This window comes from Clupea harengus, chromosome 11 (genome assembly GCF_900700415.2).
Source record: "Clupea harengus chromosome 11, Ch_v2.0.2, whole genome shotgun sequence".
Taxonomy (NCBI): domain Eukaryota; kingdom Metazoa; phylum Chordata; class Actinopteri; order Clupeiformes; family Clupeidae; genus Clupea; species Clupea harengus.
Genome location: NC_045162.1, coordinates 9,871,538 through 9,890,909, shown reverse-complemented (window position 1 = coordinate 9,890,909; position 19,372 = coordinate 9,871,538). Strand labels below are relative to the sequence as shown.

General features: G+C 42.1%; 2 protein-coding genes across 2 annotated transcripts; both read left to right on the top strand.

The window, feature by feature from the left end:
* The first annotated feature begins 1,393 nt into the window (after positions 1–1,393).
* On the top strand, positions 1,394–8,793 carry vsig10l (V-set and immunoglobulin domain containing 10 like). The gene is made up of 12 exons (XM_012829114.3): positions 1,394–2,017; positions 2,467–2,787; positions 3,018–3,290; positions 3,840–4,106; positions 4,446–4,691; positions 4,854–5,132; positions 5,390–5,482; positions 6,339–6,569; positions 7,111–7,227; positions 7,466–7,506; positions 7,688–7,765; positions 8,293–8,793. The coding sequence occupies exons 1-12, from the start codon at positions 1,948–1,950 to the stop codon at positions 8,362–8,364; spliced, it is 2,088 nt and encodes a 695-aa protein (XP_012684568.1). The 5' UTR covers positions 1,394–1,947; the 3' UTR covers positions 8,365–8,793.
* A 7,674-nt stretch (positions 8,794–16,467) lies between these two features.
* lim2.5 (lens intrinsic membrane protein 2.5) lies at positions 16,468–18,799 on the top strand. Its single transcript, XM_031576615.2, has 4 exons — positions 16,468–16,648; positions 17,460–17,609; positions 18,019–18,153; positions 18,339–18,799. The coding sequence occupies exons 1-4, from the start codon at positions 16,474–16,476 to the stop codon at positions 18,398–18,400; spliced, it is 522 nt and encodes a 173-aa protein (XP_031432475.1). The 5' UTR covers positions 16,468–16,473; the 3' UTR covers positions 18,401–18,799.
* Positions 18,800–19,372: the final 573 nt, after the last annotated feature.

Genomic DNA, 19,372 nt, shown 5'->3' with positions numbered 1-19,372 from the left:
ACTGTCCTTTACTAGATGGCTCTGTGGTAATATAATATATGGAAGAGGGTTGAGATCCTCAATTGGTTTTGATTTGGGTTGTAAGAATCTGTTTGGGTCTTTTAGGTTAAGTTTTGTGTCAAACCCCAGGTTTATCAAAGGAGTGTTTTGCTGGTTATCTCTATAAAACAACTGCTTGACTACCATAGGCCACTTATCAAGCCTTCCTTTGTCATCGGAACCTTGTCAGCAAGGAGCTGCTGATAGACTGGCAGTAAGTCCTCATTACGTTACGGTGCACATTCCTCATACTGTGTCCTGGGGTAGAATTTCAGGTAAGATGCAGCAGGGTGGCCATGTACTATGGACTGCCAGGCCACCCTGCTGCATCTTACCTGAAATTCTACCCCAGGACACCGTGTGAGGAATATTAGTAGTAGGTAATAAGACTTTTACCTCAGCTCAGTCTTCTTAAAGCAGTGGATGGAAGCAGCAGGTCAACAGAAAGCAAAGGAAAGACCAAATGAATAGTTAAGGGGCAAGGAACTGAAGAAAAAGGGTAAAGCTAATATTGGGTTCTGTGGTGCTGGAAGGTGAAGTCTGTGAGAGGATTTAGGAAGAGATAACATTTGAGGAAGATGAATAATACACAATGAGAATACAATAATTTCTCAATTAAATTTTCTCAAAGAAATATAATATCAAGGTGCCAGGTTCTCTGTGTATCAATGTATGTACTTTGTAAAGAAGAGCTGCTGCTATTAAAATAAGGATTTATTGAACTAATCCAAGAGTATTTAGTTTCTCGTTAACAAGCTTCATTTTTTACCAACGAATGTGAAATGGAGATTAATAACCAGTGATACCAGGAATTTAAAATGTTTCACAAATTAATTACGTTCTCATCAGTCCGTGTTCTATTTGTCTTGAAGGCTTGGAGTCCTGTGAAGATTGTCTTTTGTGTCTGTTAATGAAGTAAACGTTCAGAAATAATGCGCACATTTAATCACATTACCTCCTCAAGCACTGCGCTAAGGAGAAAGGACATGATAGACGAGCAGCTTGTGATCTGCAAATATTACACCACTTTATATGCATTGGTGCATATCGGTGGGCGATTTTTTGGCAATTTCACAATCAGGATTGTGAAGATAAGCCAGTCTGTAAAGTCCTAAAATGGAAGATTTACAGAAAGCAAAGAACAAAACTGCTTGTCTTTCGTTTTATTTTATACAGTATCATCCAAATTCAGCAATGTTCATAAGCCAACCAGCCATGGTATACACCTAAAGTACAGTATATATTTCATCACAATTTCATTGAATCGTGGATATATCTCTTGCCTTTCATGCCATTCATGCGGGCATGTCTAACTGCAGGAGGTGCTGAAGGTACCATGTTGTTTTTACAGCTTTGAATGAATGAGTACTCTGACCACTCTGGCCATTCCTCAGAGAGCAGCTCTCAGTCACCTGGGGTCGAATCAGTGAAAGACTGAGAGAGAAAAGAGCAATCAAACACAAATTAGGGGAAAACTTATTTTTTGGGCCTGGCGTGCTGTTAAGTCATTCAAGAGAAGATATCGTGTTAAACATACAGACACACACAGTACTACAGACATGATTGTAACCGATGGACTGATACCCGCGTTGAATAGGCTATGTTACTGTGGACTGGGAAACTAAATAAGGCGTGATCTTTCACTTGTCCATTTAAAGTGACATTCATGCGCGCACAGGTGAGTTCCACTTGGCAAATGCTGACACCGACCTCTGTCTAGAAAGAGTCTGCTACCATCAACAGAGGAGTGGCTGTTGTAATACTATCCCTTAGTTCGTCTGATTTCCCAAGGACGAAGAAGGGAGAAATAAAACGAACTGGAGTTCGACTTGGTTATTGCTTGCCTGAAGAGAAATAGTACAATTTTAAGAATATCAACGGTGTTTTTTCGCTTGGGACTCTTGGGAAATGTCAGTCTTCAACAACGTCGAATTTCGCCGCACTTTTTTTGGACTACTTCTGATTTTCATAGTTAGAGGTCAGACTCATTGTATTATTTGTCCTACTGTTGTATCGAATTGGTTTTAGTCTCTGTTGTAGTCATATACATTCATGCGCTAGATTTAAAGAGAAGCCATGTTCCTGTTTCCTACCTAACCCTATAATATTCTGAAGACGCAACACGTGTTTTGTGGCACTTAGTTGGTCTGCATCGAGGATTAGTGTTCAGATTTGATTGATATTTGACTTGGTGGCCGTTTTACCTTTGTTGTTTGGTGTTTATAGCTTTGTCAATTTCACCCAATTTTCATGATACAGAGAACTTTTTAGGGTATTTCATCCAACAGCTGTCTTAAACCTGTGATAGTCTCAGTAATAAAGACCGTTTTAAGTAGGCCATACTACAGACAAGAAACTAAGAGGAAGTAATGAGCCCTGTGTATTTTTTTAACTAATTTTTTTCAAAATCCTGCTGTCTTTATACAGAGTGTGAGCCATCAGTCAAGCCTACTGGCCCCTCATTGGTCAAAGCCCTGGTTGGCACAAATCTGACCCTTGGCATTACCTACACTGTAACAGAACCACAGGTGTCCTGGTGGAAAGATGGCATCTCCATTGCCACTAGGACTGTTGACAATGGCGTGCCTCCCCAAATCGATCCTCAGTATAAAGATGTTCTGGTGCTGAAGGAGGATGGGTCTCTGTCATTCAGCAATGTGACCCTTGAGTACAGTGGAATCTATAACGTCATTGTGGTGAAGGTGGGGGCAGGGCAGGGTGAAGCCTCATTCACCCTCATGGTTTACGGTAAGATCAAAGCACACTATTAAAGAACTATTATTACTATTATTGTTTAATCACGTCCCCTTTCATGATTAGTGCAATGTATATCTTAAGTTTCTAGATGCCTTTTTCACATTTTTTGTTGTTGTTTGTGTTCCATTTACATTTAGTCATTTAGCAGACGCCTTTGTCCAAAGCGATGTACAAGGGAGTGTTATTTCCGATCACCTTTTTATTGTTTTGATTTTTCACAGACATAATTGAAGGAGTCTCATTGCATGCATGGCCAAACAATGCTGTTGAAGGCAGTGGAAACTTCACTTTGTATTACACAACCTTTAAAGGAGAGGCTGAAGAGGTGCAGTGGTTTCTCAATGGGAAAGAACTACAGAATGGTCCTCACTACTCAATGAGTGGGAAGAACCTTTCCATCATTCAGCCAAACCGAAAAGACACAGGCCTCTACAACGTCGCCCTTGAGAACCCGTTCAGCTTCAGAACCTTCGAAAGAAACGTCACTGTTTTGTGTAAGTGAGCTAGACAGGGATTCATGCTTCCAAGTGGCTTGTTGTGTCTGTTAGAATCGCTGTGCTATACATGTCCCTCCGGCTTCACATTGATCCACGCATGATTCACAAGTTCTCTTTTTGTTCATTTGCTACAACTGCTTGCTTTAATTTGACTCTGTTTGGGCTGTCAGTGACACACACACACACACACACACCCCCCATGAGCAGTGGTTGAATTGCGTTTCTTTCCTCAGATCAATTTCTAATTTTTATCCTCATAAAAACAGCCGCAATTTAAATTCCATTTCCTCATTTTCCGCCTCAGGCCAACCACTCCACCTACTCTCCAGCATGTTTTGTTTGCACTCACATGTGCTGTTTAGCCACACTGCACTCCAACACTCCATCCCTTATCTCTCTCTCTCTGTCTCTGTCTCTGTCTCTGTCTCTGTCTCTCTCTCCTCACTCACACTCAGGCTCCCTGGTGTCTTTAGCTATTGGATACATCCAGGATGGCTTTTAATAAAGTGCGCTAGCAGATCTGTCTGAATCTCTGGTTTCCCTCAGATGGGCCAGACCAGCCCGCGCTGGATGTACGTCCAACAAAAGACTTCTTTGTTGTGGGGGAGTCTCTGTCGCTCTCCTGCGGGGCACGAGGGGAGCCCTTGCCCTCCGTGTCCTGGGCTTTCATGGGACAGGCCGTTCCCGGTTCCCAGCCAGGGACGCTTCGCATCACCAATGCCCAGACCAACCAGAGCGGAGATTACACCTGCCTGCTGAAGAACGACAAAACTGGAGCACAGCTGAACATGAGTGTCACTGTTAACATCTATGGTAGGTCTTCACTATTTAGTCTTTATTAAGAGCATATATTTCAGCAGCTGTGGTACAAATGATTGTCTCAAAGGCTTCACTGGTTTACATTTAGAGTGACGTATGATTATGCGGCATGCATGGTGAGAGCAGTATATTCATATTATGTTGACGCATAGCTTCTAGCTGTATCAAGCAATTTTGCCAGCTGGCAGGCTCATCCAGTGCTGAGTAAATGGGCTGTATCATCATTGCTGAGAGAGAGAGAGAGAGAGAGAGAGAGTTTTTTTCACAAAGTACAGAAGCAATCTCTGCAGTTCCACAGCGGTGTTCAATTTTCTGCCTCCCTCGGCTCCGCAGAGAGCCCTGCGGGCGGCCCTGCGTGTTCCGTTCACGCCGTGGATGGGAGCTCGGCGCTGCGCTACCGCTGCTGGTGGCCAGGGGGCACCCCTGAGGCACAGCTGTCTTTCCCAGATTTGAGCACTGCCAGCACTGCGGTCGGGGAGCTCAACGTGACCGTGGATGACCCCCGGAGCTTAGATGGGAAGGAGGTGTCGTGCCTCATCCACCACCCTGTTCACCAGAGCCAGTGCAATATCACTGCACGCAAGTTTTGACCCTTCTTTCTCTTCCTTATTCTATTTTTTTATTTTTTTATATTTAATGCTGTTAAAGAGAAACGCCCGGTCCCAGAACACGCTTCCTCTTTTTTTTCTTTTTTTTTTTTACAAGTTGCCGTCAATTTTGCTTTTCTTTCTGTTTTTGAAGGCAGAACAGCAGGTTTTCTTCCCTCTGTGTCAGCCACAGTGAATGACAATGGGAAGCTGGTGGCGAGCATCAGATGTCTCGCTGAAGCCGTGCCCGACGCCACAGTGACCTGGGCCAGGTCTGGGCAGAATGTGAGCTCTCTGAGTGGCCATGAGATCAGCGATGACACCACCTGGCTCCACATTGTCAACTTCAACATCAGTACCGCTGGCCTTCACACCTACAAATGCACTGCTGTTAACCCTTTAGGCAGCCAAAGTAGAGATACCAAACTATCAGGTATTACACCAACAACATGACTATAGTGATCACCTCACATATGGATAGAGAATGTATATTTCATTCCCTGTTGTCTGTCATTTTATTCTCTAAGCCAATAATACATGTGATTACTTATTTTGACAACAAACGCCATTAACACGTCATTAATCTATACAGCCTTGCAGATTGTTTACAAGAAATACAAATAACTATAGTGAAAGCATGTTTCTCCTTGTTATCTTTCTTTTTCTTTTCATCTTCCTTCCTTCCTTCAGGTCCTGCCATTTCAGAAGTAAGTCTTTTCCCAAACGAGGAAGGAACAGTAATTACACTCACTTGGGAGGTTCCATCTACAGCTATAGTAACAGGTAGAACACAAACTTAAGCATAAGCCATTCCAAGTCACTGTCACTGGCTATACAAGATCTGCAGCAAGACTGTAGACATCAATGTGTCCCTAGTATTTAATTGAATTGGTTCCAATCGGGCTGTGCTTTCTGAAACTCTTGGAAGATGTGTTAGAGGGATACACCAGCATGCGGTACTGGTAGACGGTACGAGGAGTGGTGAGCCGTGATGCGTACTTTCCCAAGCTGAGGTGTACAGTAAACACACCCAGAGTCCCTGAGAGAGCGGCGAGGTGTGGAGTCAGTCAGCACAAGAGGCCGAATCCCAAACATGTGAAATAGGGGTGTAAACATTACTGTGAAGTCCCCGACACAGAGCCAGAGGCTGAGACTGGCCCTCACGTTCATGTAAACATTACTGTGAACTGCTCGACACAGAGGCAGAGGCTGAGAATGGCCCTCACGTTCATGTGGGTTTTTTTATTTTATTTTTATACAAGTGGAACTGAAACCTCTAGCTATGACGTCATATTGTGGTTGGCTCTGCAGCGTCTTCCCGATTTATACCAGCACAGTTTCTAACTGGGGATGTCAGACATACTGATGACCTTTGCACTATTTAAGCAACATTTAGAAGTCACATTCTTTGCTATTCTTGATGGCCTCATCAGTGCTGAAGGTAGCATTTTTCTTGACTGACAGCCCTGTATATATATATTTAGGTGTCTTTCAAAACTATCCTTCTTTTTTAAGGTTTTGTGTTCTTCTGGCTGTTTGTGTTGGCGTTTGCTCCACTTAATAAATAGTAGACTAATATGTCTACACCTTTCACTGCTTCACACAGAAGATGCTCACCCCTTGTTATGCCCCCTTTCAGGTTTTGATATCCAGATGAAGGGGCCTGACCTTTCTGACCCGTCCACCAACAAAACTGTTAGCCACAGCGGCCGAGCAAAGAAGGGTTACGGCACCATCCAGGTGAAGGGCGCCTCCTCAAGAAGCGCAGACATCTCAGGACTGGACCCCAAATTAAGATACCTCTTTCGGGTCGTCCCCATAGCAGGCAGACGTGCTGGGCAGCCATCAGAGGAGGTGGTCACTGGGCCAGGTGAGCTTTAGGGAGCACAGAGGAGGTGGTCACTGGGCCAGGTGAGCTTTAGGGAGCACAGAGGAGGTGGTCACTGGGCCAGGTGAGCTTTAGGGAGCACAGAGCTAAGGCCCCCCCTTGCCCCATAATCATGTCTGCTGAAGTATGGTAACGACATGACACATTGAAATTACACAGGAAATGTTAATCAGTTTAGCTTTTTTTTTTTTTTTTTTTTACTCTCCCAAAAATGAATTGAATTGAATTGAACTATGTATGTCAGCTTATTGATCACGGATCTGAGTGTCCTACTGTAGTTGGAGTTACATCTTCACGTTACATGCATGAGGAAAAAAGCCGGTTCATATCCGGCCTCATTTCAGGTTCATAATAATAACAACCAGCGACTCGTCAGGACTCATCAGGCCCTTTAGGATTTGTTCATGTCTCGAATAATTTAAAGAAAGTTTGCAACACAGAGAGGACGGGCCCTGTGGTGCAGCCCTAGTGTAAGAGTATGTGGTGTGTGTGTGTGTGTGTGTGTGGGGGGGCTCTGTGTTAGGTGGGGGCCTGAGTGGACCAGCCATCGCTGGCCTTGCGGCTGGGATTCCCTGCGGTCTACTGGTCCTGCTGATCCTCTGCCTTGTCTTCCCCTGTGTCTTTTACCACAAGAAGAGAAGTAGGTTTTCACTTATTATTGAAATTAGGTGGTTTTCATTGGATTACCTCAATAATACTCAGGAATGCTTGCTTTATCCTTAATAACACCCCGCTGCATCATAATTGTTTCATAATTCGAGAAGGCTAATGTTGAATGGAATCAGTTTTTTATTTTTTATTTATTTTTTATTTTTTTTATTTAAACAACTTCTATTTTCATATTGACATTGCATTGCTGCTTCACGTCCGTTTCACAGAGAGGGAAGCAAGATATCCTGTTTCCAGGGCAGTGGAGAAGGTAATGGACCAGCGCAAACCTACTGTTATGGAACTCTTGTTTATTCAGTTTTTCACGTGTTCCTTTTATTAGACATTTGGGAATATTAGTTTTCTTAATATGGATTTACGATATGCAGACTTTTTAAAATTATGATATATTATTTTTCCTTAAGTTGTAACTTCTTGACTTTCTCTCCTAGGCTGTGACAACCCTCACCTTACCCCACCTACTTTTAACAGGTGGTTTGAAAATGCCACCAGACTACAGCCTCCACCAGGTAATGAGCAGGGTTGGGGAGGAACTAGTTATATGTAACAGAATTACGTAATTAAATAACAAGGTAAATGTAATTGTCATCCGTTACTGTTGCTGAGAAGAAATATGTAATTAAATAACAATTACTAATCAAAATATCGGTGATTTATCTTTTCTGTAAAAAGCTTTAAAGCTTATATGTAGAACATTACATTTTCACCTCTGCTCCATTCAAATTTTGAGCATTGTTTTTGATTGGTTCTCTTGTTTGAATTTGCACCTACTCTCGTTTGCCAATCAAAAAGTAATTGAAAGTAATTACGTGAAATAAGTTGCATTACTTTGATGAAGTTATTAAAATAGTTACATTACTTATTACATTTTTAACAGGCCAGCTAGTAATCTGTAACCTTTTACATTTCAAGTAACCTTCCCAACCCTGATGCATGAACTCTCAACTCTTGGTACTAATGAACATTTGTGTGTTGGATTTTCAAAACAAAAGTTGAATTCCTCTCCTCCTCTCCTCTCCTCTCCTCTCCTCTCTAGCCTCCTGCCGCTGGGCGCTCTGGCCCCCTGCCCTTTGAGGTTCCCCCTGTGAGGATGGCTACCACTGTATGAAACAGACTGGCTTTCTTTTCTGCTTTTTATAGTGATTTTTTTAAAACAATATTTTACAAAGGCTTTTGCAATATTTATGCTTCATATTTATGTTGACATTGGTTTTGTACCGCTTAGAAGCCACATAGGAGCTCAACATGCAAGGTTATAATCTGTGTGATTGGATGCAAAACCTCAACATGCAAGGTTATAATCTGTGTGATTGGATGCAAAACCTCAAAATGCAAGGTTATAATCTGTGTGATTGGATGCAAAACTTCCAGGGCTTTTTAGATGCCAAACCAGACATGCCTCTCTGGCGGTGTGCTCGTCATTGTGACTATGACATGTTTTATGTTCGTGTTTACTATCTGATTTTTGATTCATTTTAATCTTAAAAGTATGTAAATATATTCATATGTGCAAAAATAAATTTTATGACCAGTAAAAGTGTGTCCAAAGATCATCCAGACCAAACTCTTAACTGGGGTATGGCGAGCAACTGATATGTTGTGAACCATTAGGATCAGCAATGCAACACAGTGCCCTTTCAGAGGCGTCTGTCTGAAGAGCTTCTTGCAGATGTGGGGTGGGAACAGCGCTGGTGCTGTAGGAAACCATAGAGTTAGCTTTGAGCAGTAGCACAGCATCAAGGCTGATTGTAAATGGGACGTCTGTGGGACTGTATTTGTCCTGTCATCAGAAACGCATCTGGGTTACTCAGTTGAATGGGGGGAAATCATTTGACACGAAAGTTGACAATGCTTTTGTATAAAAAAAAAAACACTCCACAAGTGATATATCAATATATGGGGCGTGGTCAGAGAAAAAATACCATGCATTACTACAGCTTAATAAAATTCAAGTCCTGTATGAGACTATTGTAGGTCTACCTACATGATTAAGGCATGATATATTAATTCTACTGTTCATTTAAAGCATATCCAAGCAGATACATACCAAATAATTAGAATAATTTCTGATGATTATCAGTGTAGTATTTAGGTTTCATTCTATTTCTTCCATGAATTGATGACCACTGATTGTCTGTTGGATATCTTAGCAACTTAAGTGACATGTAAATAGATACATTAATTGCTAATGGAATTTAAGCTGTATGTGTCTGCTTTAATCATTGTTTTGCTCAGTTTCCTTGGCAACTTGGCATACCTTGGTAAACTTATTGGTAAGGTACTACTGATGAGAGAAATGTTGGATAAAGGAGGCTGAATTACATGTCCAATATACACATGTATGCAGTTCTGTACGAATCATTGTAATCACTAGAGGGCGCTGTTACTGTGGAGTGAATGTCAATGATCTCACATTGCAAATTTACTCAAAATTGTAACAGGAAAACATCATTTAGGATAGTAGATCATCATGTACCATCATGTAAAAAATGACAAATACAGCTAGAGGAATTTGAAACGAAACTACAGTTTATGGTTTGTTATGCAGAACGGTCTCATTGGTGTGAGTGTAGGCAGATATGACTTCTCTGGCTACAGTTCCTCCTTGAGCAGCACCTTTTATCTAAAGTAACTTCTTGCACAGGGACACATTTTCATCAGCATTTGATGTCCTTGGGAATCAAACCTACTGACAGTTACACAGTTTGTAATAGCACCACCTGGGCAGTACTAACTACCTCACGGACTCGGAGTCCAATCACACCTCATCAGAGGGTTTTGTGCACGTGGATGTTATTTCAATTCCGGAAAAATTATAAATCTGAAAGTTCTAGAAGGAGCCTCCACCTCATGCTTTCACTGTTACAGTATAATTCAACCTAGATTCTAGGTTATAGGTCCTAGAAGCAACCGAAACAGCATACTTCTCATGATGTGACCCCCCTTGTGTCACACAGGCTAGGCTCTGACTAACATCAACCACACTTCCTGTGTGAACGTGTGGCCTGAAGTGTTCGCAGAATGCTGCTTATGGCCACGTCCACTCAGCTTGTACGTGCTATTCGCTTCCTACATCCTCAGTTATAAAGTAGTAGAAAGGGTTTTGCACAGCCTCCTGTTTGCCTTATTGTGAACCTGTAAAACTACATCGGGATGAAGGGTTCACCTCCAGTGGAGAGTGAATAGCTTACTGTGAATGTTGAGGCAATGCTCATGGTCAGGAGCGCTGTGCAAAGGGTGTTGGTTAGCTTGCTAAATCTTTCTTTAATTTTGACTATGGGATCAGAGATGAGATATTTCAGATGACAATACAATTACCTCAGGTTTTGATCAGACTTACTGTTGTGCTTAACTGTGAAAAAAGTTTAAAAAATATATATATTACAAAAACCATTAGTTCAGTCCTGGTTTGTAAAAAAAACTATTCAATTTTCAACCAAAAAATAGGTTCTGATTTATTTACATTACTTGAAAATTGAATCATGCAATCCTTTAGAGAGTAGCTGTAATTTGGTAGTTGGATCTTCACAAATGTGTCATTGTACGAGTCCTTGATTTTTGTAATTTTGCCATGGTATTAGATTATGATTTCTATTACACCTCATATAACTCTGGATATCATGCTTTGTGTTATGTATTTGTCCATACACCTGATAATAGTGTATACATACTTCATATGCTTATTTCTCACACTGCTGTAACATACCCATGCAAATGGTCATAGTTTTACTGGTCATTATAGTCATACTGCTGTGTTATGCTTTTCCTATTTGCACAATGCATCTATTTGTAGGAACTTGTTCTTGCAGAACTTCACTGCATGAAAGGGAACTTATTATCTGTGAATATACATGACCTGACCTGACCTGACCTGACCTCATCAAGCATTTAAAGACCGGGTCTGTGGAGAAAGGGCCATGTGATTAAGACAGACCTCTTGATTCTGAATAACCTGTAACTCGAAGGGGAGAGGCATTCAGTATTCATGACAGAAATTATTCTCCTTCAAAATGTTTGACTAGAAAACCGGATTTCCAGGTTTTAGAAAGTTAGTTGAATCAGTTGATTGTGTTGTTAAGAACTCTTCTGTATGGCATTGTTGATTTCTGTTCAACTTTTTCAGCAGGTGTATGATCGTATGCTACTGAATGGTCATTTCAGCAGGTGTATGATCACTATGTGCTACTGAATGGTCATTTCAACAGGTGTATGGTCACTATGTGCTACTGAATGCTCATTTCAGCAGGTGTATGATGTATGCTACTGAACGGTCATTTCAAACTGTTTGCTTTTCCTTCATAGTTTTCAAAACCAGCAGCATGGGACTGGCACACTGATGCATAACTCGTGTGAGTTTTTCAGCCAATCAATAAGGCACTCCTGTACCAAGGAGAAAGAGGCACAGAAGAGGCTCTTAATTGTTTCCAAATTAGCGCGCTACCAGTTCATGTGTCTGTCCTCACACAATTGCCTGATGACGCTAATGTGTCTCTGATCATTTTAGTCAATTGGCTTTTTCTTTTTCCATCAGCCGTAATGCATAACCACAAATGTGATAGGTCCGTATATTGATGTTTTCCTGTTCTAATTGGTTGTTTACATAGAAATGCTTGTGTGAGCATAGAACTGCTAGTGTGAGCATAGTAATGCTTGTGTGAGCATAGAAATGCTCATATGGGGGACTGAGTTGGCTTTTTCTTTTTCCATCAGTCGAAACGCATGACCACAAATGTCCCATTTTTACTTTTATTCTCCTCTGCCCATATCTTCCTCTTCTCGTTGTCTTCAGACATGGTGGCATTGTGGGTGACTTTATGACTGACCTATGTGATGGACATATGAGAGACATAGTTCAATTATGTGTTTATGTTATGAAATGAAAAAAGGGACAACATGTTTTAAAGCTCAAATGAATGAGCCTTAGAAATTAGAAATGTACTCTTAGAAATGTACTCTGCAACCCTATCAAATCAGCTATTTTATTTACAGCACAGCACACCTTTCCCAGCCTGGCTGATGTTAAGGCTGGTTAGATGAGCCCTGCTGATGTTAAGGCTGGTTAAATGAGCCCTGCTTATTCCCTGCTGTTATCCGTTTAACCTCTGAAGCATGGAATGAAATGCAACAATTAACCACATTACATTTGTTGAATATAAAATTACATTATTACTTTGCATTATTTATATATAAATAAGCCTTCTCTCGTTTCAAGTGCAATTGAAGACCTCTCTTTGTCCACACCTACCCTTTAATACAGTGTCTACCCGGCCTGCTAAATCATCAGTAGAAATCTAGAGCATAGGTATGTCTGGCTCCACACCTCACATGTCCGAAGTGTTGAAACAGTTATCAGTGCATATCAGGAGCCGAAACGAGCCACAGGAAACTCAGACTCCAACTCACAGGAAGCGGTCTCTGAGTCTGACATCCCCATATTAAACAGCTGGGTCATTAGTTGATAGACTGTCGATAGATAAACTCTGCATGAACTTAGTGAGTCGTGAAAACGGCTAAACGTACGAACAGAAATATACAGACCGTGAAACCCTGTTGCACGTATACAGATCGATAAATAAGTCCTGTCTTTATATTTCAAGGTTTTGTGGTTTTCTGGTGTCTACCTTCCACATAGGTCACAAAGACGCCCCTGTGTACCTCTTGATTTTTACCTGAAGATTTTTATTTTGTTTATTTTTTTATTAAATTCAGTCAGTCAGTTTTTTGCCATTTTGTGAGGACTAGCTTTTCATGACAACATTTTTGAGGCACTCCTCTCTGGGCCTATAGTGCAATAACCGAAAGTTCTAAATAAATAAATAAATAACCGATGGCTTTTCATCACAGTGAGTATTTGGTGAGCAGTTTGGCTTCCCCCTGAAGAATGATTGTGCATTGTTCTAATGTGCATTTGTACTGGCATAACTCTCTCTGTGTGTGTAAGTGTGCACGTGTGTGTGTTTGTGCATGTAGATAGGTGTACCCTCGTATGGTCATACACCAGTGTATCCCTGTTTGCAGGGCGCCGTGGGTTTGGGCCTGGCGTGGCTGAAAGAAAGTGTGTGCTTCAGCATGTTGCTTTGACCACACCAGTACTGCAAGCCTCTGCACATCCACAGTTCCAGAACGCCAAAGAGAACAACACACAAAAAAGGGGCCCATGGGCATCAACCCGCCCCCCCCCACCCCCTCACTTGCCCCGGTCCCCCTCGCACCCCCTCATCCCCCACCCCCCACAGCCCCCCCACCCCCTCCCCCATGACCCACCTCCACCCCCCCCCAACCCCAGTCCCGCGCCCCTGTGAAAGGCCCAGTCACGTGCCCCCCCCCCAGCTCACCAGCGCGCTTACGGCCATTTGTTCCCCGCTGCCGATTGTTTTAAAGGATTTTGCCTCCATCAACAGAAAAGTGGAGGGGATAACTTTTTGGAATTCAGCCTAGCGGTCCTCTTTGACGTTTCACTCACTCTGGGCTAGCACTGTCTCTCTCTCCTTCCCTGGGGAAAGGTTGATACTTAAGAGGGTTTCTCAATCCTGAAGAAATCAGGTAAGAAGCATCTCGCACCGCCCTTCAGGGCACACTGTAAGATAGATAGCTGTGGTTGACATTTTTTCCACAGGATGTGACGGTGGACACGTCTGGGTTTTAATTGTTAAATAAAGAATTAATTAGGACATGTCAAGACTTCTTTACCTAAATACTTAAGTAGATGTCACTGAATGATTAAAGGGCTTCTTTTGTACATAAAAATGAAAAGAAAAAGAAAATACAAATGGGCCAGGTTATTAAACTTTTCATGTTTTTCTATTTCGGGTTAATTTCTTTTAACAATTCTTTTCATCTTTTGAGTCAATAAATGGGGCATCAGAGGAAATCAGCACATGTGTCTCAGTGTAGCGTGTGACTCGCTGAGGTAATCTTCAGCCATTTCCCTGTGTACGTGTCCGTCATGGAAATAGCACATATAACACCAGAGGGCTGTCATGGGAATTTACCATTCCGATTATAATGCAGGTCAAGGCATCATTAGGACAGATATCTGTGTGGTTTCAGATCTAGATTTTGTGTGACGTCAGTACAGGACACAACTTGACCACAGTAATAGATTATAGTCACAGACAAATTGTAGTCTTCATCAATTAATTACAATGTTTGAATGTATATCATTTGCCTTTTCTCAAGGTGTATATTCAGTGCAATTTACGCTTGGTGTTATCAGTTAGGCTTGGTTTATATTTTAACACTGCTGATAGCCTTGTAATAAGGTCAAATATGATTTACAGTAACACTTTACTTGGATAGTCCGCCTACAGAGACTTTACAGATGGTTTGTTGAAATTCAAGTTCAGTCTTTCTAATTGTTTACTGAACATCACCGTAACCAAACCCCACCCCTAACCCTAGCCTTAACCATAAATTGTGGTTAACAGAGTTTCAACAGATAGTTTGTTTATAATCTGAGCATCTGTGGATAGTCTATAGGGGAACATCCAAATAAAGTGTGGTTATAATCTGAGCATCTGTAGATAGTCTATAGGGGAACATCCAAATAAAGTTTGTTTATAATCTGAGCATCTGTAGATAGTCTATAGGGGGCCATCCAAATAAAGTGTGTTTATAATCTGAGCATCTGTAGATAGTCTATAGGGGGCCATCCAAATAAAGTGTGTTTATAATCTGAGCATCTGTAGATAGTTTATAGGGGAACATCCAAATAAAATGTGACCTGATGTAACTGTTTAGTGCTGTGCTGAAATTTCTGATCTGAACCAGGACTATTCAGCAGAATCTTGTCATTTTTCACAGCTCTTATCTACAGGGCGTATCTGTAAAACATAACATAGCCTACTGAAAGCATACTGCTTGCAGGCCACAAAACATCAGTGCTAACAATAGATTTCCATGGTAACAACAACATGGCCGACTGTGCGTTTTAAAAAGGCATCCATTCTTCTGTGTCACTGTGCAGTGATTTGGTGGACTCATTGTTTTCTTGTGTGCACAGTGTTGCTCATGCTCACACTCTGCACTCTGTGTTTATTTGGAGCCCAACAATCCAGGAATGCATAAACTAAATGGTATATTATTGTTCCTTATGAGTATTATAGTGACTTTTCTGCAGATATATTAATCATTTCACTGCATATATTCTTCTGTACAGTGAATGGTGATCTCACTAAAGGTGACATGTGACTGACTGAGCACCAATCACAGACACCAGCCAATTAACATGTCATCAACGGCCCTCTGCCTCCTTTTCCAGGAAAAAAAGGCCAAGGAGTTGTTTTCAAAGAGTTAATGAGGCATTCACGGCTTGATTTAATTCTCATGTCGATTCCTAACTGACACATCCCATCTCAGTATTACAGGAACAACACTCTCTCTTTTGTGTGTGTGTGTGTGTGTGTGTGTGTGTGTGTGTGTGTGTGTGTGTGTGTGTGTGTGTGTGTGTGTGTGTGTGTGTGTGTGAAAGTGTATGTGTGTATGTGTGTGTCTGTGTGTGTCTTTGTGTGTCTGTGTCTGTGTCTGTGTCTGTGTCTGTCTGTGTGTCTGTGCGTGTCTGTGTCTGTGTGTGTGTCTGTGTCTGTGTGTCTGTGTGTGTCTGTGTCTGTGTCTGTGTGTGTGCGTGCGTACACACTGTATTGTGCATTGCCTTGTTGGTCACATACACCACCTTTTAATGTGTGTGCTGTCAAGGCCTGTGCTGACTACCTACTCAGCTGTTTGTTGTCTATGCATGTGTAGCCCCTGTTGCTGTTTCATGTGAGCCTGCTGACTGGGTCTGTCAAACAGGTCTCGCACTGCTGACTGGGTCTATCATACAGGTCTCACACTGCTGTTTATGCTATGATTTAGTACCAGGTGACAAGCCGGTTCCATGTTCAGTAGCCTATGTTCATTTTAATGGTAGTAAAAAAAATGGCGCTTAGGACTACTGCTTCAGGGAATATTTTTCACTAGTATTTGTGTGTTGTGTTTGTGCTAAACATTACAGAAAAAAATAATGAACTAATAAATGAATTAACAGTAAAATTAACTAAAATAAATAAAATGTTATTTCTGATCGAGTTTTCATGTACGCGCTACTTAGCGTTTGTCTGCCATGTTGTAGCACAATGCACTTCTCTCGTACCCGTCCAATGCCCACTCAGTGCCCACCTGGCTGCCCTCTCTCCCGCCCAGTGTGTAGAGCTCCACGGCCTCCGCAGCGCCACTCAGGATGTACAGCTTTATGGGAGGGGGCTTGTTTTGCGCCATCGTGGGGAACATCCTGCTGGTGGTCTCCACGGCAACCGACTACTGGATGCAGTACCGGCTGTCGGGCAGCTTTGCCCACCAGGGCCTGTGGAGATACTGCATGTCCGGAAAGTGCTACATGCAGACCGACAGCATCGGTGAGCACTTCCACCAGTCACTCCACTAAACCACCCACTCACTTCCCACACTATGCGCTCATTATGTTGTCATATTGCACATAAGTCAAGCAATGAATGAGACCTAATTTACCAAAAAAATAAATGGCAGTCATTTGACTTCAGGGCGTTGGTCAAGCAGATCTGACCGTTTCCATTGTCTATGCAAGCTCAGAAGAGTTGCCCAGTCTTAATATTACTTTGAAGAGGCACCAGATGCCACTGTACTACTCTGTTCCTCTGTCTACTTTACCAGACTGGCATCATGTACCATGAAGGGCACCGTGTAGTGACCCGAACTATTTTTGGGCATTACATAGATCGAATAAAGGGAGGAATAAAATGACACATTGTATTGAATTATACATTTATTAATATACACAGATGAACATCAAAAAGCTCCATGAGGGCCATGATTGTGCATACTGAGTGAGAGCAACTGTTTCATGTGGAAATGAAAACTCAGTATCGCTCCGCTGCATAATCCCTTGCATCAAATCAGCTCTTCTTGCTAATTACACAGTGGGGGTGGGGGTGGGGGGAAGTGGGAAATGGGGGAATTTGTCAACTGGCCTTGGAGGCAACTTTTACAGCTAAATGAATCTCAGGTCACTTGTGAAAGCAGAAGACCGCAGGCTGCTTGTCGATGATTTATGTCCTGTCATCATCATGACTGAGATGGTGTTTATTTGTATGGAGATCTGGCTCTGAGTTATGGCTGAGCTCTTTGCCCGCTCTGACTATGTCCTCCTGCTGTGCTCTTTGCCCTCCTGCTGTGTTCGTACCTGTGCAGCCTACTGGAATGCCACCCGGGCTTTCATGATCCTGTCCGCCATGTCGTGTTTCGCGGGCATCATCGCTGGCATCCTCTCCTTTGCCCACTTCTCCGCCTTCGAGAGATTCAACCGCTCCTTCGCTGCAGGGATTATGTTCTTCGTTTCAAGTGAGACACAAACACAGACAGAGACATACACACACTCACTCACACACACACTCACTCACTCACTCACTCACACACACACACACACACACTCACACACACTCACACATGTTCACACACACTCACACATATTCACATTCACAGCTATTTGTACATCTCTTTTCACACCAAGTATTTCAAACTTTGCACATCATGTTCATGTTCATGATCATGTTCATCGTTTCAAGTGAGACACAAACACACACAGAGACACACACACACTCACTCACTCACACACACACACACACACACACGCACACACACAATTACAACAGCTATTCAAAGCAGTCTAATCAACACTTTAGCTATTGATTACTCATTAACTCTGTGACTAATGTGTGGGTGAATAACACTTTGTTGACACTTTTCTCAGCTCTCTTTGTTCTGCTGGCCATGGCCATCTACACTGGGGTGACGGTCAACTTCCTGGGGAAGCGCTTTGGGGACTGGCGCTTCTCCTGGTCCTACATACTAGGCTGGGTTGCCTTGCTCATGACATTTTTCGCAGGTCAGTGGCGACAAAACAAAAGATGCTTCTCTGAGATGTAGACAAAGGATATAGCTTAGGAGTCTCCCATTTGCAAGACAATTCCCCATGTGTGTGACATACATTTTTTGGTTTCGTTGATGGTTTTTTTTTTGCTTCAGATATAATCAGCATTACTTTTAATAGCTATTATTTTGTTTTTGCAGGGATATTTTACATGTGTGCCTACAGAATGCATGAATGCCGAAGAGTGGCCGGGCCACGCTAAGACGACAGGAAGGACTTGAGAGATGCCTTCTCTGAAATGCTCTCGCCCCAAGACAAAACATGATGAACATGATGCAATGGCTCAGTTGCTAGGCAAAATATAAAGAGCACTTTTTTCGGAAATACGAGAAATAAATAAAATCTGAAAAAAGCATGTCTGCCTCGACCATTTCCTCTCTCACACCCTCTCTAGAAAAAGAAAAATGAGAAACAGAATTACAAGCTCTGTTTTTGAGGATGATACACACAGACCACTGAAGATAGCTTTTTTGTACCAGACACTGAAAGTGCAGTACGATGTTTCACTCAATGTTGGGAAAGAGGTTTTCACACATGTTGGGCTGAAACTTTCAATAAACACCTTTATCATTCATCATGATATTGTCTTTTTTTTCTTTTATGTCCTCCTGCAGACAAGGGAAGATTTTACTAGCGCTTTACTATTCGGGAAAAGGTCAGCTCCATGACTGACGTATGTGCACCAGCCACTAACATCTGTTTCTCCAAATCGATTTATGTCATTGTGGATGGTCACAAGAGAGAAATGACGGTTCTGTTTGCAACATATGACTTTGTTTTCACTTACTATTCGTTTAATTCACTGCAAATTACTGAAAAGAGATCGAGATATTCTGTAGTCGCCCAACTGAGTGCCTATAACTGGAGCGTCAGTGTCATGTGCAGATTTCAACATGTGCAGATAAAAAAACCGGGGGGAAGTCGTTTAACCTTGTACTGCAGTCAATATTCATCCGTTTTAGATGTGACATGCTGTAGTATATGTATCAACCATAGTTTAATTGAATTTTAACTAACTAACACGCTACCATGTATTTCATAGTTGTTTAAACAGACAGAAACACGTTTAGGAGATTACCGTGTGTAATGACAGATAAGTGCTTATTTCAGTTTAGACTTGTTATTCCGCGGTAGAGTAATGTGAGAGGCTGCGAGTGCAGCAACCTTGCATCAT